The sequence below is a fragment of the Ixodes scapularis genome, unplaced genomic scaffold (genome assembly GCF_016920785.2).
Source record: "Ixodes scapularis isolate PalLabHiFi unplaced genomic scaffold, ASM1692078v2 PGA_scaffold1__304_contigs__length_218370807, whole genome shotgun sequence".
NCBI lineage: Eukaryota > Metazoa > Arthropoda > Arachnida > Ixodida > Ixodidae > Ixodes > Ixodes scapularis.
In genome coordinates this window covers 148,276,466-148,302,242 of record NW_024609846.1, presented here as the reverse complement: position 1 = coordinate 148,302,242, position 25,777 = coordinate 148,276,466, and the positions used below count along the sequence as shown (strand labels likewise).

The 25,777-nt window shown below is 42.5% G+C and overlaps 1 protein-coding gene across 1 annotated transcript in view; it reads left to right on the top strand.

Annotated features, from left to right (window-relative positions):
* Positions 1-25,510, top strand: part of LOC115323886 (neprilysin-11-like) — a 78,887-nt gene extending 53,377 nt beyond the window's left edge. The window contains exons 8-19 of the mRNA XM_040214771.1: positions 1,473-1,571; positions 1,674-1,751; positions 12,727-12,842; positions 15,440-15,498; positions 15,601-15,652; positions 16,220-16,287; positions 17,725-17,819; positions 22,788-22,850; positions 23,663-23,761; positions 24,688-24,740; positions 25,179-25,287; positions 25,370-25,510. Of these exons, the coding sequence (XP_040070705.1) occupies positions 1,473-1,571; positions 1,674-1,751; positions 12,727-12,842; positions 15,440-15,498; positions 15,601-15,652; positions 16,220-16,287; positions 17,725-17,819; positions 22,788-22,850; positions 23,663-23,761; positions 24,688-24,740; positions 25,179-25,287; positions 25,370-25,510 (1,032 nt within the window). The remainder of the gene's footprint in view (positions 1-1,472; positions 1,572-1,673; positions 1,752-12,726; positions 12,843-15,439; positions 15,499-15,600; positions 15,653-16,219; positions 16,288-17,724; positions 17,820-22,787; positions 22,851-23,662; positions 23,762-24,687; positions 24,741-25,178; positions 25,288-25,369) is intronic.
* The last annotated feature ends 267 nt before the right edge of the window (positions 25,511-25,777 follow it).

The following is a 25,777-nucleotide window of genomic DNA, read 5'->3' as shown; positions in this document are numbered from 1 at the left end:
ACCCGTATCATTTTACACGCTGACGATGACTATTGGGAATCATTACTACGTAAAGAAAGAAATAATCTCTGAAACGGTCTTGGACGATAATTCGTTGTTATCGTTTTGTGAAACTCTGCTTGGTTTCTATATACTCTGCCTAGATAAAATACAAAAACAAGTTGCTTTGCTGTAGATAATCTTTCCCTAGTGGCATTAAAAGATAAAAAAGAGAAAGAAACAAAGCGAGAATTGAGGATAACTTGACATGATTGATGAAGTTGCTCTGGTCAAATTACATCTGAAGGCGTCGCAGTACGAAAACTTAACAGAGGATTTATAACTTTTGACATTCTTTGCTATCTTCTTGTGTTCTGCACATATCTGGCTCCCCGGTGTTTTGCACATAGCTTGCGCTCGGTTAATTAAGGTAATTTTGCCTACCGGATATACTCTATGCGAATGTCCCCTGTTTAAATAGTACAGTAGTGCGATAATAAATATAAAAGCTCGCCAGGGTGGCTGCATGACAAAGTGCAGAATACCGGCCCTCCGTATTATAGGTCAAGCGGCTAGACTAAAACTTTTCAGAGACCCATAAAATAGTTTTGGCTTGGTATAACGCAAAACAGCAAATCAGTACTTAAGCTGGTTGATATTTTTGGGCATGTAATGAAACAACTCTTTTCTCCAGAATGATTTTGGCATTGAGTCATTACAGAGGAAAAATGTAAACCTAAATAGGTCGACAGTATTTAGTATTGCTGGAATGGGATCGTGTAAGTCGGATTTCTTGCGACCTGCAATAGTTGTCCATGATTGCTTACTGAAATCGTTAAGGGCAGATGAAAAAGTACGCAACGAGGTGTTTGCTACACATTCCTTAGTGCTCACATCAGGCTTTATCCTGCAGGGGTATTGAAATCCCATTAAATCAAATCAATTTAGATTTATTAACTAATTACTTTTTTCCCTTTACATAATTCTTTTATATTTCATAGTAATTTAACGATAGAAATTAACGTAGTGGCCCCCTCCCTTTACTTTTCTTCGCATGAACAGTTTCGTCCTTTTTTTGTTTTTTGTGTTTCTGGTTTACTCACTCTATCTTTCGGTAGGTTGCATCTCGGCATATCAAATGTTCATAAGATTTCCGGTACGGGTCATACGCTGATATTAACGCAACGCTGAAAAATGCTCCATTATACGTTTTGTGGTTTCATTTGTCCTTTTTGTTTTACTTGAGCAGATACTTGTATATTTTTAACTTTTCCTTTGAGACTAATATGTACATGAGTGTGCTAGAATCCTACTAGGATAATGATATATCGCTTCTGAAAGGGGCACTCACATTGACCTATCAGAATGAAGGGTTCAGAGTAATCATTGAGTTTAATTTTATAGATACCCAATTGCTATTTAATGTTTCCATAAAGAAACTAATTTAGGCCCCATATTAAATCTTGATATTTAGTTTTATATTTTACATGTAGGCATTGGATATGGTCCGGAACATTGAAGCCCAGTTGGTGACCTTAGTTAATGAGAACCCCTGGATGAATACAAGGTCAAAGGATATAGCCACAGAACGGGTAAATATTACCAAGAATCATTGGCCCGTTTTCTTTGAAGGAGCACCGCATGTTTTTTTTTTTTGTTTCTTTTTGTAATGTCCCATTTATTCTGCCTTTCAGATCCAAAAAATAAATCTTCGAATTGGTTATGATGATTTCTTTGTGGATATGCCCTACATAAACAATCTCTACACATTCGTGAGTGGCACTATAATCTGCTTAACAATATATTTATTTTGAATAGCTTTTTTTTAATTTGATGCATAAATTTACACATGGTGTGATTTCATTACGTTGTTTTGTGCATTGTGAGAAGTTTCTGATAATTGTTAATGTGTTATGTTTCACACTCGCAGCCTGTTGACTAATAATCAGATGACTGGAGCTGATTATGTTGGTTAGTTTCTAAGCTGTCAGATACTTTTAGATCCACATACTTGCGCGTTGGTTACATACACCACAACGAAGCATTCAAATTAATAAAATACAAGTTCAGCTTCTGCTCTCATACTTACATAAATTCCACCTTCTTACACGTTAATTAAAAAAAAACAGTGAAGGATGCGAAAAAAAATATGGTTATTGACAACTACACGCACAGCGTACGTGTTGAAATCTAAAGCTGCAGTGGTCAATGATCAATGTTCAGGTTCTCAGTTCCGTTGCAGCAGAAAACGTACAGACAAGTAATACGCGCGCGTGGTCGGATTGATTGCACTTTCCGACTGCTCCATCATGAATATTTACTGATAATATAAGGTGTATTCACGGGATGCCGTATGGTTCCTGCTTTTCGCAGCCGGTAATATCTACATCCGTTGTCAGCTGAAAGGGAATGCAGGGTGTGTCGTATTATGTTCACACTGATTGTTTTGCGATTCACTCTTGAGCCTTCTCATCGTCCAATACCGCAATACTGGTGGCAGCGGAGCGACAATAAGATGCTGATGCCGTGTCGGGACATGCGTTTCTTAAGGTGCTATTGACTATGGTTCCCATTCACCATCTGCAAGGAACAAACATCTTGTCTGGGAGGAATGCACGGTCACGCACGTTCAGCGTGCATTTCGCCCGATCCAAATCGTTGTTCTTGGCGGTACATAGATGGGAACTAGTTCTTAGCGTGCTTGGCGAGCAACGACCGACAATTTATGTCGCCCCGTTACCGCCGCGTCCCTTGTGACGCAGCCAGCCATCACAACACCTGCTTATGTATGTATGGCGCAAAGGGTCATTTGAAATTAGGAGGCCTCGTGAATGTAAACAAGTTTTACCTTGAAAATCAGAATATTAAAAAATGAAAAGAAAACATAAAATAAACAATGAACAAATTAAAAAATAAAAAATGAAAAAAAAACTATTTACACAAGTCAAGAGTAATTAAGGGCCATAATCTGTAGCAATATGAAGTCCAACTTTGATGAGCCGATACGTCTTGTGTTCACTCGCGGCCTGCCATATTTTGACCGTCTCAGCCAGTCGTCGAGAAGGATGACGCGATTCGTAGATCAAGGACCCCCTAGATGTTCCAGGGTCGTTGACATCGTCTTAGCTTTGGCTTCGTGGATGTAGTCTTCTACCAGCCTCTGCACACCCGGCCTTCCTACTTCACATTCCTCCTTTTCTTTTTTTTTCTTCCTTCTCCTTTTCAACATAGACACTATTTTCACCCACAGCACACAGCATTGATGTGGACTTAAATAACGATGAATATGTAGCATTGTCTTATTTCTTTGCGACTACTCGCGCAGAATAGGTGGAGGCCTACTGATAGGACGACGACGCAAAGTAATACGATGGCGAAGGAACCCAAAGTACGAGGCAAAATGAAATGTAACCGCAAAATATTTTTTATTTGCTGAATAATACAGACAGAATGAAAAGTCATTTGTTGCTTTTCAAAATAGTTTCCCCGCTTTCGACACATATGCGCCAGCGTTTCAACAACACGTGGGTGCCACGGAACAAAACATTCCCTGTAATCCACGTAATTTTGCCGAAAGCTGCTTTGAGGGGCCCAAACAAATTATAATTGCTCGGTCCCAGGTTATTTTGAGTATGACGAATACATTATGCCCCCTAAACAAAGATCAATACTTATACACGCAGTTGAAGTTTTGATGTTGAGTGCGGCGTCGTTAAAGTGTGAGCCCAGCCGGACCAAGGTGCGTCAGTCAGATTTGACTTTACGCCTTCCATATGTTTGTACCAATCGTACACCTATCGAGATGGCATACAGGCGCCTCCATACTGTTCCAACATTCTGGGATAAATAACCGCGGGCTTCTCTCCCTCTGAACCCAAAAGCTATATTACTAAGTGCTGCTCCTTTTTGGTGCACGCTTTCAAGAGGGTGGCATTTTGAGAATGCTGCCTTCAGGTGACAATTTCCGAGAGTCATCTGGACCGGCTTGAGCAGCCAAATTTAGTGAAGGATCAAACGATATCGTGTAATTTTGATTTTTTTTGATAATCAAATTGCAGTTACGTTTCTACTCTGCTTGGAACAATACTATTCCTAATCGTGCTCTCTACAAAATCCAGTAAGTTTACTTTCCCGTGTAAAACATGAAGTAGCTAATCTATGGTGGGTGTTCGGGGAAGTACAAATTTATATATATGTATGTTTAGACCTAAAAGTTTCGCGGACGATCACGCGACCCGATTCAAATGGACAGCGTCAGCTGGCACGACATCTCTATGGTATTTCGTCTTGACTGACTCGAGCTTTCGATGATGTTGCGTCGCGCTGTGTCTCGCGTAAACCACAACCGACCACACGCGGAATAGCTCGCACCTCACTCGTTCTCGCGGACGCGCTGCACAAAGTGCTTATAGCACCAGCGTGTCCAGTCTTCCCTCGGTAACGTTCTCTCCTACGTGTCACTTTACGTTCACGCACAGCTTAATCTTGACGTCGAATGCGCTACATCCTAACACCCAGGGTTAGACTATCGGCGCCTACACATCGACAACGTTCTCTTGCACAGGAGCGTTTACGCCGTCGAGCAGCCGCTGTTTGATCCGGCGTGTTTTTTGACCTCTACATTTTTGCGCGCAAAGGCTTAGAACGCCGGGGGAACTAGTGAGCAAAGGCGAGAAAGAGCATGAGGCGAGGACGGCGATCACATGACCCCTAGCGCAATCGCGATTCGCCGAAGGCGCTGTGCTTCAACAGCGACTGTTATCAGCGAAAGGGCGAGGGTATCACCTCTGTACTTGCCCTCACCCGGCGCCAACGACACACCTACAATAAACGCGCAGCTCCATTCATTTTAGGCAACACGACACTCGTCGAGTGCAGCAAGCCCAGTACACAGTTGACGCTGTAAGCGCAGTTTGAGTTGGTGCACTGGGAATCATGTAGGCTGGTTCAATGACCCGGCACAGAGTGCTGTTTAGGTCTAAATATATTTCCAGCGTCGACGTTTGCCAAGCTACATCATTTAAAAGGAGAGATTGGCTCTCCCAAGTAATTCGCGGGAATGTATTCGCGCAAGATTTCTCTGTGTGTACGTCTTGCGGGCAGTTTTCTTAATATGCATAAAATTGAAAATGCAATTTTTTAAGTAAACAGATGTCTCGTATTTTGTTGACATTTTATTGAATCAGTTGTCTGCGTCGAGGACGGTCCTATAAGCCGCAAATATTCTGGCTATTGGAATATATTACTAGATGTGAATGTCGACTGCAACGTGAACTTTGACACGAAGATTAATTATTGCCTGCACCGCAATATGTAATGTTTAATTACATTCTAAAATCGTACGAGGCTGCTTATTTGTGCCTTATGCAGAGCAATCGATTGAAGTAAGATATGATTTGTTGCTGTAATATTTTATCGTTATTGCAACTTGTTGGGCCAAGAAGTTAAAGCTGATCGGCTAGACAAACAGCTCCAGTGTACAAAAGCGTTATACGCCACATAAAAGAAGGGTTTTTATTTAGAAAAGAGTTCTCTATGATTGTGGGAATCGTAATGTCTTAGTTAGGTCGAGCTTGCGACGACGCACTTGGTTATCTCCCATTACAAATTATCCTTGTATTTATTTCATTCCTTTATTTTGCTACCAAGGGGTGCTGCGTAGCACTTGGTAATATGTAATCTACTGAAAGTGTGCCAAATATATACTTTCATCAAACACTTCGAAAAGTAGATTCGAAATATATTTTAGTAGTTTTATTGTTTATGAAAGATACACGTTGATTATATACACTTTAATTGACAGGCTAGGTTGGCCAGCGGGACGCACCGTTGAATAAAAAAGTACTATAAAAATACTTCTGAAAAAAAAAAAGCTGAAAACTACTATGCTTTATGAACTCTTCAGCTATAGGAGAGGATATGAAGCGAATGTGCGGTCATAAAATGAGTTAGAAGAACCCTTTGATAAATGTTGTAGATATGCAAACGTATTTCCTCGTTCGAGTAGAACTTTATCTAGTTTAATTTTTCGAAACATATATTTTAATGGCTTATCTACTCTTGACTTTATAATGAACTTTATGAGACTCACAAGATAGAGATATCCACAAGTGAATTTATTCGTGCTTGGCGTCTGTCTAAACTGAATACAAAAAACTGAAAATTACAGTGTGTTGTGCCCCACAGATTCTGAAATCACCACCCTTCTTAACCAGCGGCACAATCGGGACAGCTGAAGCAGAATGGGGCACCACAGACAACACGCCTTCGGCCACAAATCGATCCAACTCGCTGGATACTTTAATGCGCAGCGCGTAGGGCACAGGCCTTGCTTTAGCGAACTGGGCTTGAGCTGGTGGAAGTTAATCATAGTTTTGTTTAATCCGCCTCCTTGTGGCCTCTTTTCTTCTCGTCCCTTTTCCGAAATACCCCAGTCTCGGGTTAAACAAAACTATGGGCTTGAGCGTCTGGGCATACGATCAGACTCACCGGTGTGTCGTGCACTGTCCCATGTCCGGGCTCGAACAAATCCACAAATTCCCTGAGTAGCTGTGGTAGGTTCAGATCGTCCGTTGGTGCTGCAGTACCTGAGGCCGGAGCATGCGTACTGACGGCTGAAAGACTGAAGACAGGAACTCCGCGAGCGTTCATGTCTCTAATCAGGTCCCGGCAAAACAAAGGGCCCGAGCAGCTAAACACAGTAAGAGTGCCCTCTGTCATCCTGTCTTGGTACATCCAAGCGCATGTTCAACTCTCCCAACACGGGCAATGTTCCAAAGAAACACGACAACCGAACCGGTGTCTTGTAAAGCTTCAGAAACGAGTTTCGGTACTTGTGATCGACGTCGTCTGGTACTGCGCTCACGGGAAACCCTGTGTCTACCAACAGTTTGGGTGGCTCCCCGGCCCAAACAAACTTCCGCATCACCGGTTCCACTAAACCAATCAAATTGTCTGACCTGGCATGGGAGCATTGGAGCGTAAACAAGCTTCCTTCCTTGTCTGATAAGGTATCACTTCCTTCAATAACGTTCATTCAGAAGCTTTATAGTTTTTCTGAAGGTCGCGCCCCCGTTTCTTGAGAATCATCCGGTCTCAACAGCATCGAACAATGTGCCCAATTTGTCCACAGGGATGACATGAAACTCTCTTGAACTTGCACAATTATGCGTCGTGCGACGAGTTCCCACAGCGTGAGCAGACGAGAGTCGTGTTCTTGCGGGAGCTTTGAACAAGTGGCGCTCGGTGATGTGGACCTTGTGTCACCGCGTTGACATCCGACTCCGGCGTCGGCTTCATGGCCGCAATGTTTACAGTAGCGGCTTCCGCAGCGAGCGCCATGGCGCTCGCAGCGCTGTTGGTCACTAAAAGCGTCTTAACCTTACAAGCGGCCGAAGACATGCATGCCTTCGGCCGCTTGCAAGGTTAGGACTTTTTTAGTAAGCAACAGTTTCCTCACATCTGCGTTTGTGATTCCGCAGACAATGTAATCACGGAGTAGACGTTCGCGAGTGTCGCCGAAGTTTCAGGTCTGTGCTAGGTGGCGAAGCGCAACGTAATATTCCTGTACGGACTCCTCTGGCTTCTGATCCTTTATGAAAAACTTGAAGCTCTTGGCAATTTCGTTCAGTTTTGGTGCGTAGAAAGTACGTAACCGCTCCACGACTTCGGCTACGTGATATTATTGACCGCGGTCGATGAGCTGCACGCTTCCGAAACTTCAATTGTCTTCGTACTCAGGGTTGACACTAGCAACGCTCGCTTCATCACCCCGTCGGCTCTCCGTATTTCCCTCGAAGAACGCTTTCAGACGCGTAAAATAGGAGGTTCACTTATCTGTGGTTTCGTTAAACTGAGGAACCACGAAGGCCATCGTGTGTGGGGTGCGGGGTGAGATGACCGGTTTAAGGCGTTGTGTTCGGTCTTCTCGTCGCCAATGAAGCCAACGCTGAAGAAAAAAGCAATGGACAGCGTGTCTGGTTGCCGACAGACTAAACGTTTATTCGACGCTGCCGATTGCTTTTATCGGTCGAAGATCTTGATTAATCGGTCGCGGAAAGTTTATAGAAAAACAAAACTACTTCCGTCAGCCTCGTGAGCCGCAGTGCAGCCGCTGCATGTGCAGCGTCACTCGCACCCCAAAGGAAGCGTACGGCGTGGTGCCGGCCAATGAGCTCGCGAGTTAATCACCGGAAATAGCTCGAGGATTGGCTTGACTAGCTTTGCGACCTGCCGGCTCGCTTGATTCAACGGCCGAAACGGGTGCTCGCTTGTCGCGTTCGCCGGTTTATCGGCGAACTATACGAAATCGCTATATCTATTTCGAACGAGTGAAAAACAATAGAAAGAGAAGAAAAGACCGTCCATGTGGCGGGCGGTATGAAAAAATATTAAAAAGGAAGGTTTTCGAGCAGAGACCTCGGCCGTCCTTTTGCCGGGGCTTGTTAGCAACCTTGCGATGTCAAGGTATGTACTTTTTCGAGACAAGCGGTAGCAAATTGGGCTTTCGTTGCTGATTAACATATAGTTATTTCTGTCCCCTTGAGTATAAAGCGATAGTGTAGCAGCCGATTTACATTTTGCCTCGTTTCATGAAAAACGGGAGTCGGGCCGAGTCGCGCTTTTCTGCACCAAACGCCGAGTGGACGCCGACAAAACGCGCCGTTTGTGGTTTGTCGACTAACCCCTCTTTCCTCTGTGAAAAAAGCGCCCGCCAAATGCCGTGATTATGGCCGCTGAAACGCGCGTAAATTCGTCGAGAATACGCCCTATGGGGGTCGGCCTTCAGAGCTGCGCTGTAAAAGCAGTCGGCCCGTAGCAGACGACGCAACACGCTTTCTGCGTAGAGGCCTGTTGAGGCAACGCGTCGTGCGTCTACGCAGAAAGCGTGTTGCGTCAAAATGGCGGTCGTTTCCTCTTTGCTCCTCCCTTCCTTTCTCGCTCCTTCAGCGCTCTTCCGCCTTTTCTTCACTTTTCTCTTTTCTAGCGCCCTCATCGCCGCACCAACACCTCCTAGAAGAGAAGGCCGTACCGCTCTTCTCGTGACGTCACGAAGGAAGGCCATCGGGGGCGCGCGTCGAAGCGAAGGCAACGCGAGTGGATCGGCCGTCGTAACACGTTTTTAGTCACACACGCGCGTCTTATTACCTAAAATGAAAGCTGCACATAGCAACGGGTCTAAGAAACACTTTATTACACGGATAAAATATTACACCGCTAAATAATTGGTATGAAATGGTACGAGGTAGGCGTAAAAGAGAAAACATTGAGTCACGCAATTTTTGCTGTAGGAATGCATATTTTACACAGAAATACTTAGACAAGATGGCGAGACACGCACTGATTGGAGACAGCAAAACAGATCACAGGTAAAAATCAGGTAGACGTAGTCAAAGCGGACACGGCTAGACAAGTGTTTCTCACGGTCATGTAAGCGATGTTATCGCGTGCAGTCACTGAGTTCTTGCATCATACCCTGGCCACATGGCAAAAGTAATAGAATTTCGACCGAATGACATTACGGGGTCGACAAATCAGCTTGCGACTCTCGTATAATCACTCAAGACTGCGAGCTGATTAAGTCCCATATCGATAAATGAAAATGTATTGACTTTTTCGTGTGGCAGGGCTACTAAACTTACTATTTAGAGTCAAATAATTTACTTCTCCCTATGGGCTCGAACTGCCTTAGAAAAAATATCTTATTTTGTATACAAAATACTATTACCTTAATACAGTTAAGATTCTAGTATAAAAGCGGTAAAGGCAATAAAATAACAGTATAAATAAACACATAAGCACAAAGAACGCACTTCGTATAATCACTCAAACTTGTTATTCACCTTCCAGTGAAAACTAGAATATTACCACGCATATTTATGTCGACGCAATTGCAAACTAATAACGACGAATAAGATGCCCTTCTATCACAAAAAAAAAACGAAACAAAAAAAAACAAACAACCCGACTGCTGCACTTTACTCGCGTCCCACACGACCAAGAAAGCCCATAAATAAGTTGTTTCTCACCTGTCGACCGTATCCATGCGTCCCACAATATCCGTGACAAAAACATCTGAACACGAACTTTAAGTCTCTCTCTGTCGAAAGAGAGGTCTATCGATAATCGACCAGTGTCATCGTTGGCTAGTTGCCACACATGTCACTCAAACCGTAGCAGGTCTTGTTCCGCGAATCCACGTAAATGCCGTTGTATCAAGCGAACACAAGAAGACTACCCGGGACTGTGCTGACGACCAAGAAACGACGGGAAGGGTCAAAAGAACCACGCACACATACACGCGAGAGCGGCGGCAGCAGGTGGGAGGCTTAACGTCGTCAACCCTCTCTTGCTCACGTGCACTTCCTGCGGTGATGACAGGATTTTTTTTCGGTTCCCTTCCCTTCTGAAAGTCTCAGCGTTCCTTTTCAGACAGTCAGCAGCTCACACACAACGTAAATTTACCAGAATCGGAGCCCGTACGAGGGAAGAAAACGTCGAAGCGGACCGGTTCCTTCGAAAAGTGTGGGGATTTGCGGGATTGCACGTAGTCCCGCGGTTACCGGGATAATCATAAATATGAAATTGGTACTTTCAACCTTGGTAGCGCGTTGTATATTATGTTTATATTATATATATATAATAAATTGTACAATACTGCGCTTTTAAAACATATATTAATGTTGGGTAAACGCTCACGAACACCCCGCGCCGCTCGACAAGGAACGCTTTTTTCACGTCCGATGCCAGAAACTTCTTCTCACTTAGGTGCGCTATGGACTTCCCTCTCCGACATTGTGACGTAACCACTCGGAGCGCTACGGACTTCTCTTCTAAGGGGTGTTGGCTACACCCAGTGGCCAGAATTGCGTGTCTCGTTTTTACGTGCCACCGCACCGCTATTCACCGAGATCCCATAACGTAAAGAGCAAAATCCAAGTGCGGTACAGGAAAGCAACCGATACGGCCACTTCGCAGACGTTGCACGCGCCCGTCGTTTGTTTCCTCTGATTTTGCCTCCTCCTCCTTTCCTGTTCTTCAGAAAAGAAGGAGAGGAATCGCAAATCGCCAAATTCAGTCACGTAACGACCAGAACCCCGGGCCGTGCAGGAAAGCCGGCGCTATGGGGATGAGCGCGCAACTCTAGCTCCCAGGGAGTCTATACAGAAACTCTAGATGAGGGGACAGACTGGCTCGATTTGTTGGGCAATCCTGGAAACCGATCAACAGGCCACACGGAGAGCCAAGTGACGTAGACCGAATAAAATATTCCTTGCTAAATGTGTAGAGATTTCTGCCTAAAATGCTATCTTTATGCCGTGATAATAAGCATGTCATTTCTGGACCGTTATATGTGGTGCTGAGATTGCATGTTTTGAAAAAAAGCTTTTTCTTGGCTTTGTGATTTGATGGTCGTCTCTCTTGATCGCAAAGAGCGCTTCTCCGCGTCCTTTTGGTGAATCGAAACTTCTAGGCACGCTTTACGGACTAGGCGAAAGCACAATCGAAAATTATAGTTATTCTCTAATTGCTCTTGGTCTGTCTAAGGGATGGTTTTCAAACGTTTTGGTAAAGGAACCGGATCGGGGATCTGTCGGTATCTCGGGGGCCGTAAATAAACAATAAATATTTAATACGTATTCCTAGATAAGAATCTCAATAAAACATTAATTCTTAGCATAAAATAAAAAAAACATACAATCTAAGGCGTATTAATAGTTATACTGTATCTTTAAATTCAATATCTTGTAATATTACATTAAGCAATAATTGAAACTCTGAAAACTCACCAGATATAAATCAAACCGAATAAGAACTTTAGCATATTTACACGGGGTAGAATATGATGAGAATTACAGAACTGATGCTGACAATATGCAATTAACGGAACGCAGGACACTAAACCGAAGAAAAATTGTAACGCAGCAAAGAAACTTTAACCTACGTAGTCGCATAGATATAAAGCAGGGGGCTAATAATGGTAAAGTTGTTGATGACATGTTTAAAAAATATTATGACGTAAGGACAAGCATTACGATAGACAACTGTCTCTCATCCTTAGTGCGTATCTTCGTTCAGGTGGTTGGTGCTCGTTTCAGCGCCGTTTTTTGGGCGCGCTTGTTTTTGCGCCGGTAGAAGCCGACCTGCTGGAAGCGGGCCATTGGTCGGACTTGACTGGAAGGACCGACGCCAGATAAGAGCCGGTCAGAAGACCTCCGCGGTCTGGATCTGGTCTGCGGGCCGGGGTTTGGAGACCCCTGGTATAACGGAATAACGAGTTATGATGATGCTGGCGAGTTAGGTTCGATGTTCTAGTTTTTTTAGTGACACCTTGTTGCATATAAATGTTTATTTTTATTGAGTACCTACATCAAATATCCAGCCACTGAGCTTGCCAAGTTGGTAAAAATCATGAGAGCAAGCTAACGATATTTATTTTAGTATGAATACAGAACTAAAACAGCGCAAAGACGAAGAAGGGACGAGAGGTACACGAGCTGAAGCGTTGACTGAACTTTTTTTCTTTATTACAGTGACAAAAAAATAAAACAGCCGCGATGTAATTCTAACAAAAAAAAAATCAGTTGTCAGTTAGCACTTTGTGTTTAACTCGTCCTTCGTCCGCCTTCGTGCAGTCTTTGGTTTCCTAATGCATATCTACTAATGTGTTAACTAATCAGTCATAATCAGTTATCTATATGCCTAAAATTTTTTAAAACTTCAGTTTAACCATTTCTTTTTGTCAAGGTGAATAAAAAGAGCTTCCAGCAAGACATACCATTCATTGAAATATATTATGAGCTTCATAAGAACGAAGAATTGAACGTTTTGAAAATGTTGCGTAAGAGGGAATCTAAGTACGAGTAAGTGGCTCGTTTAAACAATTATTTTTAATGGCACAAATGAAAATGATGCGTTTTGTCACGTACCTGTATTTTACAAGTAATATATATATATATATACATATATATACATTGAAATGAGCTCCTTTGTCAATGGGGCGAAGGAATGTATTTATCCAGGGTTATTACTTTATTGTTATGTAATAATTATTTTATCTTTGATTACGGGATGGTCGCGAAGGAAGCTTTCGCTTCAATAAGATTAAGTAAATACTGGAAAAAAACTATCTAAGAAATATATAAAACTATGTTATTCATATCTTAAATTTGTATTTCCATTTGTTTACTTAAAGAGAAAAGTAACGGATGCAGAATCCCACAGGTGCTAGTGGTAGCAGAAATACATAAATATAAGCGCTTGGCATAAAATTAGTATGTTAAAACACTTCTTAAAATATATAAAAAAACACAAACTTAGGCATGCGTGATATAAAATAAATCATGAACGCACGAACCGATTTAAGTTACCAACAATATTCACGATACTTGAATTTTACCGAGAAGTTAAAAACTTCACATCCTTCAAATTGTCTTGAATTTTACCTGACAGTGTCGTAACCTTATAAGGTTCAGGAATGAATGCGCACTGGTGACGTAATAGTTTTAATAATGAAGCCATTAAATTTGTGTCGTAGTATGAAGGAATGCACATGAACAAACACAATTTCACTCTCTCACACTCGCTTGTTGCAACGTCAGTAATGTTTTAGTTAATAAGTAGTTTCTAGTAGGACTGACCCTAATTAGTAATAAAATTCTCGAACTCGAATTGTTGCAGGTACCGCTTGGACAACAGAACGAGAAATTGCAAATAGGTTTTTTGTTAAATAGTTTAAAATAAAATTATTAAGGTCTTGCATATTACACACACAAATTAAACCCGAGATTAAGATACAATAGTAAGGGTGCAGGCGAGCTGGTGGATGTTAACCATGTTGAATATACCTGAGACTGGGGTAGAAAAAAACATAAAAGTCGAAGAAACAGAACGGGACAGGACGTCGTTGAGATGTCGTCCTGTCCCGTTCTGTTTCTTCGACTTTTATGTTTTGTTTCGAGATTAAGATTCACCTCAGACGGAGCACTTTCCCAGCAATTTCTGCGTTGTTGGCGAGTTTTTCCCTAGTTTTCCTTACATCATAGCGCTGCGACACGAATTGCTCTGGTGGCGTCCGGTTAAAAACGTACGAGAAACTCGGACCACTTGGTGACGTTTGAGGCGACAGCAGCCAATCAGGGATGTCATAGTTCATGTGGCACCCCATGGCGGTTATGATGATAACTAAAGACCTGGTTCTGCTCTTAAATTTATCGTTTTTAGGAATAAACCGTCTGAGAAAGATGAGTTTTTAGTTTTAAATTAAATATATAAAAACACATTTATAGCGCGTAACTGTATGTCTAAATAGTGCAAGAAAATGTAATTTTATGACAATTATGACAATTTGTAGCAGTTCGAGTGCTGCGTGCGAACGCGGGCGGCCCCTGTTGGTGGTGCTGCGGCGTCGAGTTGCTGGAAAAAGTCGCCCCGCCTGAAGCGGGTGTTAAACCAAAAAATAAAGCCTCTTATTCAAAGGTTAAATACGATTAGAATACACCAGATCACCTCGGTTTTTATATATTTTCTATGTAACTTACATATTATATAGACTCTAGCTTTAGTTATAGAATATTAGTGTTTCCATATAAGCAAAATTTGTGTTAATCACGTCTACCGTTTTGCTTTATTTCGGGTTTGACTGGGACCTGTGACACGCGTAGAAATTGCAGTTATGAAAGATGAACTGTGCTTAATATTAACAAATTGCTCTTTATTCCGAATTCTATTTGCAGCTTTAATACTAGTACGCGTAGTGAGTGAAATTAACATGAGAATTAATGAATATATGGCTACGAGCTCATTTTGATTGTCAGAGCGACGGATCATAATGCATAGTTATCACATTGTGTACTACGAGGCTAGAGTTCGAATAGGTACAGATTATTCCCGTGAATAATTTGCTTGACTGCCAAAAAGATTGAATGGGCTGCAGCTTGTGTGTTCAGAGTTCAGTGTGGATAAAAACAAATTAGGACGGCTTCCATGTTGAGCTTGAAGATTGAAGATCCTTCCCTCCCACCAACTACTTAAAAAAAAATTTCCTTTCTAAAGTCCCTGCGTACAACTTGTTATAGGCGGGTACGGAGGGTGGCCGCCGAACTCCTTTAGTTGCTAGGGTTTTACCAGAAGAAATCATTTGGGAAAAAAAAAATGCTGGAAGTCTCATTCTGAAGTGCTGTTAATTTCAATTCTAAGACAGGGTGTTTTATCAAAGTTACGTATACGGCGCAGTACGGATAAAATATATGTGGCTTCATATGACACAATGATAAACTAATGTAAATGCTTTACACAATTTGCGATAAGTTTAGCGCCCGAAGGGTTTGGTCAGTCATATGAAAGCACTAAAATATAGGTATCTTCTTTACAAATGTAGCTGTCATTCTCGCCAAATAGCGTCACTTCGTCAAATACTCATCTGCCTACTTTAAATAAAAGATAGTATTTTTCTTTACAGTTATCGTTTTGGACCTTTCTTGACCCATGGTTACTACGACGGCCACAGAAACACATTACGTATGAAACCTTCACTTTGTGCCCTAGCGTATTATGCTTAATTTCCCGCCATGTTTAAGGTGCCGTGCTGCATGAGTATTAACGCTTTGCTTTCCACTTCAGTATTTCAAGCAGCTGCGCTTCAAGGGCGGCTCTCTGAAGAAAGTATACCAAAGTAATGCATACATTTACTTTCATAGCTTGGGGCAACGAGAAACGTTTTGCAACTTTCTGCTACAGCAATGTGTTTGCTTAAGTCTGTATTAGGACGTGAATTTATATTAGTCTGTCTTGTCACACTGTTAGACACAACAATATTAAGCCCCTTAAAAAGCTCACGCTCCTTTGACAACGTTGCTTCTGGGATTTCAAGCGAATGTCAAGTAATTGTATATACTTGGTAAACATATGTATATATTATTTGTTTTACACTTACAAACCGGGGGGGGGGGGGGGGGGAGGGGGGGGGGGCAGGATGTGGACTTGCAATTGGACGGAAGACTGCTTAAAGTATAAACGCAAAATTATATTCAATACCTCGCGTGAAACCAATATCGCTACAATGCTTCATAGCCGCAATATGCCAGAATAAGCTGAAACACTAAGCTGGAAGCAGATATAAGAAATGTAATTTTTATATGATATATCATTTTCTAATTTGATACCAGTGACATATCTTAAAATTATGATGACATGCTAAAAATATGTGAACTAAATGTTATTTCCACATTATACTTTTCAGATCATACATATATGGAGGACTTGGAGCTACATTAGCATTCCATCTTGCCCGGACTGCAGAGGCGACATGTAAGAATTTATTTATATAAATTTTTTCGTAGCAACCGAAAAAATGCACACTAGCAAAAAATCTGCTATTGTCACAATAATGGACCTCACACTATACATCGTTACAAGAAATAATATTGAGATGCTGATGCTTTTAACACATGATCTAAACTTACTATACGTTTGCGTGCCATAATGTTATAGGCCAATTTTGGACAGAATCCCTGAGGGGTGGAGTTTTAAAATATGACAAAATTATTAAACTATAAAATAATTTATCGTACGAAATGAACAGTATAAAACGCAATAGTGTCTTTAAATGTTGCTGTTTCTGTGAGTTTAAGCCTTGTCAGTGTGATCAATAAACATAGCTAGTTTATTAAAAAAAAACGCCAACTGAATCCTATACCATTGAAATAAAGGAATAATGTTTGGTTTTATTTATGTCAGTTATTGGTGAACATTTTGCGAGCAAAAAATAGGTCAAAAAGGCTGGTAGGGATTAAAATATTAAGTTTTCTCAATGACTACGAAATTTAAGCATGGAAACTTCTGAAAGGGAGAAACAGAATAGTTCTGGTTAAGGTTGACGATTTTTTTTTCGAGAATTAGTGTGAGTGTTTTAGAATAATACAATGCACAACCGCATTTTCTGCAAATAAGTGATAAGTAGAAGAGATCGAATAAAAGAAGGAGAAAAAGAAAGAGAGGGAAGAAGAGAGAAAGATAGAGAGAGAGGCAGAGAAGCTCCATGGTGACAAATAATTCTTTCGCCGCATAACCCAGCTACATGTTTGGAACGTGCATGAAAATGATTGTGCTCCAGTGATCGCAGAGTGAAAGATGAAATTAGAGAAGCTACAGTCGACCAGATAAATATGTCTATCATATCATAAATTGTTTACACAACGTAGCCATAACGTGTTTAATAAAATCGCATATCTTTTTAATTTTATATCGTATGTAGTGGCCGGGTAATATTTAAAGTGGCTGCCCTAATTCCAAGGTAACTTTTGTCTAGATTATTGGGCTCGCTTTTTTTAAGCCCGGATACCAGATGCTGCCAACACTCGAAACCGCGAGGAAGCTAGCCGGAATTTATACTTCTATATTGAATTAAATTTACCAAATGTTTCTCGGAGCAAAACCTGTTTGTGATTCGAGCTTTTTGGGCATTAACTTTCTTTAAATAAAGTAAGTGTTTAGATTGTAAATTATATTCAAACGATAAAAATTAAATAAGCAATCATTTTAAATTGACACTCAGAACCAGAAAGAATAGCAAAAAAGGGGTTTGACAAAAGGCAATGAAAAAGAAGAAATTTTTATACCGTTGAAAGTTAAGAATTTATATAAAAATATGCAAATTCCACAATTTTTTAAGCACTGCACAAAGGTTAACGTTCGCTGGGGTGCACGACTAAAAATAACTGCTGAAAGAAATGTACTCATTTTCAGATTGGGATGGAAATGGGACGTCTGTTACAGGAGCACGATTTATTTCGGATGGAAAATCAATGGACTCACAGTGTCGTTACGGAAACACAAAACCTGTAAGAGTTATGATTTTTTTTAAACAGTCACCTGTACTTATTGCGTAATCAAATGACCACGGACGATTTTGCATGGGAACAACCTAGTCCGACTTTTTTTGGGTTGAGTCGCTTGATTCAGTATGTCATGTTCCTGCAATGCGGAGGGCAAGTTCGTCTGCCTCTTGGGCAGGGGGTAGCGGTGACGTCAGAACGCCGAGACCTGATTGGCTGATCCCCTTATCTGAGCGTCGTCTGCTCCTTTGCAACGTCGTCTGCTCGCAACGTCGTCTGCGTCTGTCTTACCTTTCCTGCGACTTTCGAAAGTCAAGCGAGCTCGACTTCGCCTTTTAGAGAGGGCAGACGAAATAACTCGAGCGGTACGTCGGAAATTCACCGCTTTTTCGCCGGCGAGAACGCGGCCTTCGAAAAAGATTTGTGCTTTACCTTTGTCCTTCTTGTTCCCCTTCTCCAGTGATTATTTTCGTCATTCTTGTCCAGCTCGCTTGCACCTATGCATTTAATTGCATTCTAACAATAATTACTTCTTGGTGTCAACGAGTCTACGACATAACTTCCGCGATACGTTCGACGCCGCTCGGGTAGCTGGATCGATTTTGCTCGGATTCTCTTCCAGTTTTCAAACTTTTGCCACTTGGGTTTACGCCACACATACATACCCCAATACACTAATTGACAACAGCTTTTTAGTCGAGCGAGAAAGTTGTAACACCAAGCAGCGCTCGAGCAATTTTGGGCTTTGATGTGCTCATAGTACCGATCGCACAGCCGCATTTGTTTATTTACAGCCACTACATCGGCTGTCATCTGTCTTCAGCTGATTATCTTAGAACAACTCATTAAACGCGAGGTACCATTCACGAAACTCGTGCAACTAAACGTTTTAACATAGCGATGAACATGGTGTTTACTTCTTATCTGAGCGAGCGACCTGCCGCGGCATGGTGCTCTTGGGGCGTTGCAGTCGCTGCAGTGGAAGGTCCGTCTTGGACAGTCCATTTAGAGCCGCGTAAAGCGCGGTAGCCACCGTGTGGTTGCACTTTGCAACCCCGCGAGGGCACTCACAGTGACTCTCTAAAATGTCACCTTTATCGGAGAGCGTCATTTTTACCGCGAAGCTACATTTCTTAAACGACGCCTGGACATTCGCAACTGTAGAGTGAAATCCTTCACCTCAAGAGAAAGGACGTACCTTTCAGGGTATTTCCTTTCGCTTTTTTCGAAGGCCGCGTTCTTGCCGGTTGCTCATTTGGCTCTCGTTTCCCCACCTGTCTATCTTACACCCTGAAGCAGACGAACTTGCCGTCCGCATAGAACCGCTCTTAGTCAACAACCGCTTGCGTCGGTCTCCACGATGAACGGAAGGTTCAAATTGGGCAGATTTAAACACGCGTGCGCGCGCGCGGGTAGCGAATGCCATTTCGGCCAATTTTTATTCCTAGTATTTGTGTCACTCTATATGTGCTACAAGCATCAACTGCCGGTTACGGTTGACTGTTGACGGTTACGGTTGACTCCTTTAGCGCAAAAAAAAAAAAAAAAAAAACTCGCCGGACATTCTTTTTCGGTTGAGTCGTTTGGTTCAGTTCTGGTAAGCTCTGTCATGTTCCTGCAATAGAACAGCTTCTAGTCAATAACCGCTTGCGTTGGTCTCCACGATGAAGGAACGGTTCAAGTCGGGCAGATTTAAACACGCGTGCGCGTGCGGGTAGCGAATTCTATTTCTGGCAGTTTTGCGTCCCAGTTTTTGTGTCACTCTATATGTGCTACAAGAATCAACTGCCAGCTACGGTTGACTGTCTCCGTGACGGATACTACAGAGAAGTCTGTCTGTGCCGTGCATCCAGTGCATTGCACTCATCCATCCACGAACACCTTAATAACAAAACAAGACGTTATCTGCAGTGAGCGTTGCGGCAAATCGAAGCGCGCGAACGTCTCAAGAAGACAGTTGCAGAGTTTTCTAGAGTATAGCCTGCGCAAAGGAAACAGTTCGACGCACTCCGTGAAGTGGTCGGTCATTACTAGCAAATATTGATTGCCGCGTGGACTATGGGGAAAGGGACTGACAGTGACACAGGCAGCACACTGCAGGGTTACTTGCTTTCGACCGACTGCATTAAATGTGATTGTTGGCCCCCTCGTGGTTTCGCCTTCTGACATATCGTGCAGCTACGTAGGTAAGTTATTGCATCCTGCCTCATGCCTGGCCACGTTGCACTTTGGGACAACGTTTCGTAAGTTTTGCTCCTACAGCTGTGGCCTGCCAGGGCCTAATCATGCATACATCTTATGAGTGACTTACTCAGTTTATGAGGCATTATAGTCCGGAATGGCGGGCCACAGGACCCATCGTCCGCATGGGGGATGTACCTCAGCAAGATGTCTTCGGTGCTCAGCAAGTATGAGCCCAAGTTTGAAATCCAGGCGTCGGCAGCGCTTTCTTCTGCCAACCGGTGTATCCCTTTCTTACAAAGTCTATCGCACAGCTAGACCGCCCGGAGCTCCTCCCTGCTCACGACGGTTCCCCACCGCCAATCCGGTGTGACGGGCGCTGCATTGGCCAGTGCGACCAAGTCGGGACCCACCTACATTTCCTGCCCGATACGTCTAGCACTGGACAACGCTTCTGCAGCGTGCTTAGTCACTCCACACTTGTACTCGATAGTGTATTTGTAGCGCTGCAGCGAAAGAGCACATCGAAAGAGCCGTCCTGCAGGGTTTTGAAGCCCTTTGAACCACGAAAGAGTCATGTGGTCAGTTTGTATGCGAAATGAAGCGCCGTCAACGTATATGTCAAGCATCTTCAGCGCAAAAATAATTGCCAGACACTCTTTTTCAGTTATTGAGTCGTTTCGTTTCAGCTCCGTTGAGCGCATGACTGGCGCAGGCTACGTGACGAAGAACGCTGTCATGTTCCTGCAATAGAACCGCCTTTAGTAAGTAACAGCTTGTGTTGCTCTGCAGTATGAACGGACGGCTCAAGTCGAACAGTTTAAACACGAGTTTTCAGTCACTGCTTCTGAAAGACATTCTCAAATGTGGTTTGTTGCTGTCGCTTCCAACACTATTTCGTGTTTTTTTGTTTTTGTGTTTTGTTCTGAAGCAACTGTTTTACAGGTTCCGTTATTTTGTCACATTGCGGAATGAAATATTTATATAACGTAATCATCCAGAGTTATTTTTTAGGCTTTTAATGTCGTGAGGGGATGAGTAGTTCGTTATTGCGCACAAGGCATCCTCATTTGGGCCCAGCGTGCCATTATCGAAAACAAAGCCAAGGTTGATTCTTGGCGAGGCTAACTGAACTTTATCTGCATGAATGGTAAGGACCGCCTGAAGCATTCGTTCGAGTATAATGCGAAGGTGCACGAGGTGCTCCTCGAATGTTCGTGAAAGCACAAGTAGGTCATCCATGCACGTCATCACCTACTCTTACTTCACGTCGCCGAGGACAACGTCCGTTATGCGCTGAGAGCTGGCGGTATAGTTGGACAAACCGAAGGGAATGCGAGTGAATTCAAACAACCCTCTGTGGCAAACGAATGCAGTCTTTTGTATATCAGCCGGAAGAACTTCTATTTAAAGAAATCCGCGGCTGGAATCGGGGGGTTGTGAAAACAGTTGCGTTTCCAAAGTCGTAGGGCGTAAATTACTGATAAAATACTGGGGAATAGGTAACTGCCTCTGACTGACACTTCCCTTTAGGCGCCTGCAATCAACACAAAGCCTGGTCCTTCATTTAGAGCAAGAGCTCGGGCGAAGCTCATGGGCTTTTTAATTCACATATTGCGCTTGTGTCGATCATTTCTGTGAGCGCCACACCAAGAAGTTGTCGCTTGCCAGCATGTATGGGTCTTGCATTGCACCTCCGAGGATGTGCATCCTTGGTTTCCATTCGGTGCCATAGGAGAGCAGTTTTCCGAAGTTATTTCGTGAACATCGACGAGAAGAAATCTGGCAGGTTCTGAAGGTGCTGCTTCTGGAAGCTGCTGCGGGACACCTTCCACCGCCTTGTTAACACTGTATGGGAGCAAAAAAAAAAAAAAAAAAAAAAAAAACCTGTTCAGAAAAGTTTAACGAAATTGCGTCTGCAGGAACGCAGTCCTTCCGTAAGGTAAATGGCGTGAGCACAGCATCGTTTCCCAAGCAAAATCTACCGTAATGCCATCAGCCACGACGAAATTTCTACATATGATTATTGGTACTGGTACTACCAGCAGATACACAAACCGTTGCGTTCGTTTCTTGCTGTGGAAGATTCGCAATCTCACAGATTCTGACGCTACCTGCAAGTTTACACTGATGTTCGGAACTTGGTATTTTTTTCTTTAGCAGACCTCGAATACCGAATCTCCAGTAAGTGATATGTTTGCACCAGTGTGGCAATTGGAGCGCCGACTACAGTAACTCTCATACGCGGCTCGTTCCGTTCTACGTTCCGCGGTAGCGAGGATTAATGTTTTTTCTGGCTCTGGTGCCATCTCAGTTTGGGTGGGGGGGGGGGGGGGGGGGGGGCATTGGAAGGGCCACTGGCTGATGGGCCATCCACAGCGGCCATCTTTGGTTTTGCGAAGTCCGCACCATCTATGCTCCTTGAAGTCGCGCCCGGGCCGCATCTTGCACCGTTCAACTTGTGAACAGCATTGTATTCAACGCAGAAGCAAACGCGCCGAACGCATCACGTTCATAAGGAAGTTTGGGGGGTAGATTGCAGGAGTGCCTTTCTTTTGATTATTGTCGAATAATGTCGAAATATTCCGGACAAAACCTGTTGTTAAGTGATTTTTCAACTGGTCCCTTTTCCTGATTTAATATGCCACTGGTGACACGGGATATCTCAAAGTAACGCTGAGTACATTACCAATCGTGGGTATTTGTGAGTACTTAGAAGTTTATCCCTCTGGGATTTGACAGTTTGATAAATTAAGGTGAATAAAGTGAAACATTTCATTGCTTTCTGCTTAGGTGGAAGTAAAGATGGAAGAACTTTCATTTGCGGCCTACGTAGCGTCGCACTTGGCCTTCAAGGTGGGTATTATTTTTGTAGACAGAGAAAAAAATGCCGACGGCCTTTTTTTAAAGATATCTATCGTAAACCCGAAACAAAAGAATAATATATGAAAACGAACAGAACAACGAAGCCTTATAGAAACTTTGTTGTTCTTTCCATTTTTATTATTTATTTTTCTCGGGTTTACTATTGACGCTTATTATTTTTGTACAGGCTATAACCAAATAAATTGTGTCACAAGCCACAGTAATATAGAGTTGGCTAAAGGAGCTCACAATGTTACACTACATTTTTCTTATCACCCTACAACAATAAGCTTCCTTTTATCCGTTGGTTGAATTGCGAAGGACCGGAATGTTAGAAGTCAGATTAAAAAGTAACAATGTGTCTGAGGTTATATCAAATCCCCCTACCTTCATGTAATAACCTTTCTTAACACCAATAATTTAGTCAACGTGCAATTTAATTAGCCTAGAGGCATAGTATACGACATGATCTTGTTTTTCATAACTAATCCTGGATTATATATGGCAAATAACTGCTGAAGTGGGTAAAGAATGTTTGGTGTCACCAAATATTTATTTGTTTTTGAAGCAGTGAAGTCATGGAGAGACACCTAAAGTGATATAAGTAATGATATATATTTTGTAAAGGGGAATTTCTGCAATAAAGTCTGCACTGATAGAAGTTTACTGTAATCATTTTCTCAATTCAGCCTTAGCATGTTTATCTTTATTTTCCGAGTGCGTTATTTTTCGCTTTTTTTTTTTTTAGAATGTCTTGAACACCCTGTTGCTTTATTTATGATTTTATTTAATGTCTTTCTCAGGCGTACAAGAGTGTTCTTAATGACACAAACGTTGAGTATACTCTCCCTATCCATAAGGCACTGACACCTGAGCAACTATTCTTCGCGACTTTTGGACAGGTATGAACATTTTAGAATCCATGGGAAATAGACATAGTTTAGCCAATTTAAGATATCCGTTCATTCTTAGTATGAATATGATGTACATTAAGAACGACCCACTCAATGGCCATATATTGCTTTCTTGCCTTTTACTTTTCCATGTTCAGTGGTATGATCATATATATAAAGCAATGTAGGTTTTTGTTGCGCAGTTCATGTGGTATGTTTTCCCTAGCTTTCCTTTCTAAAGAGACTTTGAAAGGTACTCGCACAAGAAACAAAACAAGTTGAATTTGATAGGTGCTCTAATGATATTAGAGAACAATCTTGCATATATTTTGTTGCTCATAGCTGGTTGCTGTTGAGTAGGTATATAATAAACTACAAGACTTAATATAAATTTTTCAAGTGTACCTTTTTTACAGTTCATTACGTTCAGAGTCGGGTTGGAAGGCCGCTAACGCCCTAAAAGTTTTAGCATGGCCCCTAACATGATGCCCGGTTTCAACTATAGAGGATGCAACCAGCAATCAGATTTCCTGTTTAATGGCTCGTTTTCTCCAAATTACGGCCATGTATTCACTTAGAAAACACCACCAGTCAGCACATGCCGACTTGAAAAGGTTTAGTCCCCCTCTCCCGGGACACCCTTTTCGGTTAAAGACAAAAATTTACATGAAAATGCGTCCAGTGTAGAAGCCCTCAATAGCGCTGCCAAGATTCAACGTCAAAAGTCTAAAGCACCGTTTTTTTTTTAGTTTGAGGCACGGCACATCTGTGGAAGGGTACTTGTGTAGTGATGTGCAAACAGTAAGGTAATTGTTTCCAAGTACCGTTGAAGGACGTTCTATCTTCTGCAAACCTATCAGTTAGCGGATGAAACCAACGGAACAAATGGCTTGTGGAATTTTTAGTGCAGCAACACTGCATTTCATTTGTCACAGCGGTACTGCAAAGGAGCTGGACATCGGTTTTCTGCGAAAGAAAGAGAAAAACGGTAAGAACGTTGTCACTGGCCTTGCATAAAGGCACGAATTACAAAAAAGGCTAACTTTATAAAAGCAACGCAGATCGAGTAAAAGGAGGCTAAGGATAATTTCAACGATATAATTTGCTGTTTCAGACATCAAGTATATGCCGTAGGGATTGCGTTTTCGTTTATAACTTAAAAGTTCTTCTACTGCAAGGTGCCCAAAAAGTCTCCATTCATGTGAAGCCTGTTCTTTCTTTAAACATAACGTGGTGCCACTAGTGTTGAATACGGAAGGAAATTTCCCGGCGCATTGCAGGCTACAGAACGTGAAAATTTACTCTCGGCATCATAGACGAATGCAAACCAATCTAGAAAGCTCGTCTGAGCTGAACTATTGTAATACTTTCTTTTTCTCGCCGCACTGTTTTAAAAGTTGTAAAGGTTTTTTTTTGTATTATACAGGTTAAACCTTCAAATGAAGCTTGATCCATTTTTTGCGGAAACGTATTCCTGTCCGAAATATAACGCCAAACTCAAACAACAGTGCAAAGAACAGCCCAAGGAACGAAAAGTAAGCCAGCGCATTTCCCATTGGCTCATTGTAATACTTAACTAATGTGAACCTTTATTTGCATTTTTTTTTTTTTTTGCAGCCCCCCAAGCCTCCAAAGAAAAATACACTGATGCTTGCCGCAGTAGGGGCCGTCGTTCAACTACTCTTGGCCAACAATATCAGCGATTTGGAGGGAACGAATATCCAAACTCTCGAAGCAGCTCTAATAAAACTGCCGTGATATATGCGCCATTATCGAGCTAATAGAGGCGAGAATAGCGCTTATCACTTATATCGGGAGCATTTTGGAGATTAGACACCTGGGGCCTTAAGCTGAACCGCGGGTCCATGGATCCGGGACATCGCAGCCTGACGGTATAGAGAGCATCGGCGGTGACGTCACGCGCGACGCTGACCAATCGCGGCGGGTGGCAATGTCCCCGCCCCTTGGTCTCGCCGTCCAGCTTACGGCTGGACGGCGGAACCTCTTTGTAAAAAATGCAGTAAC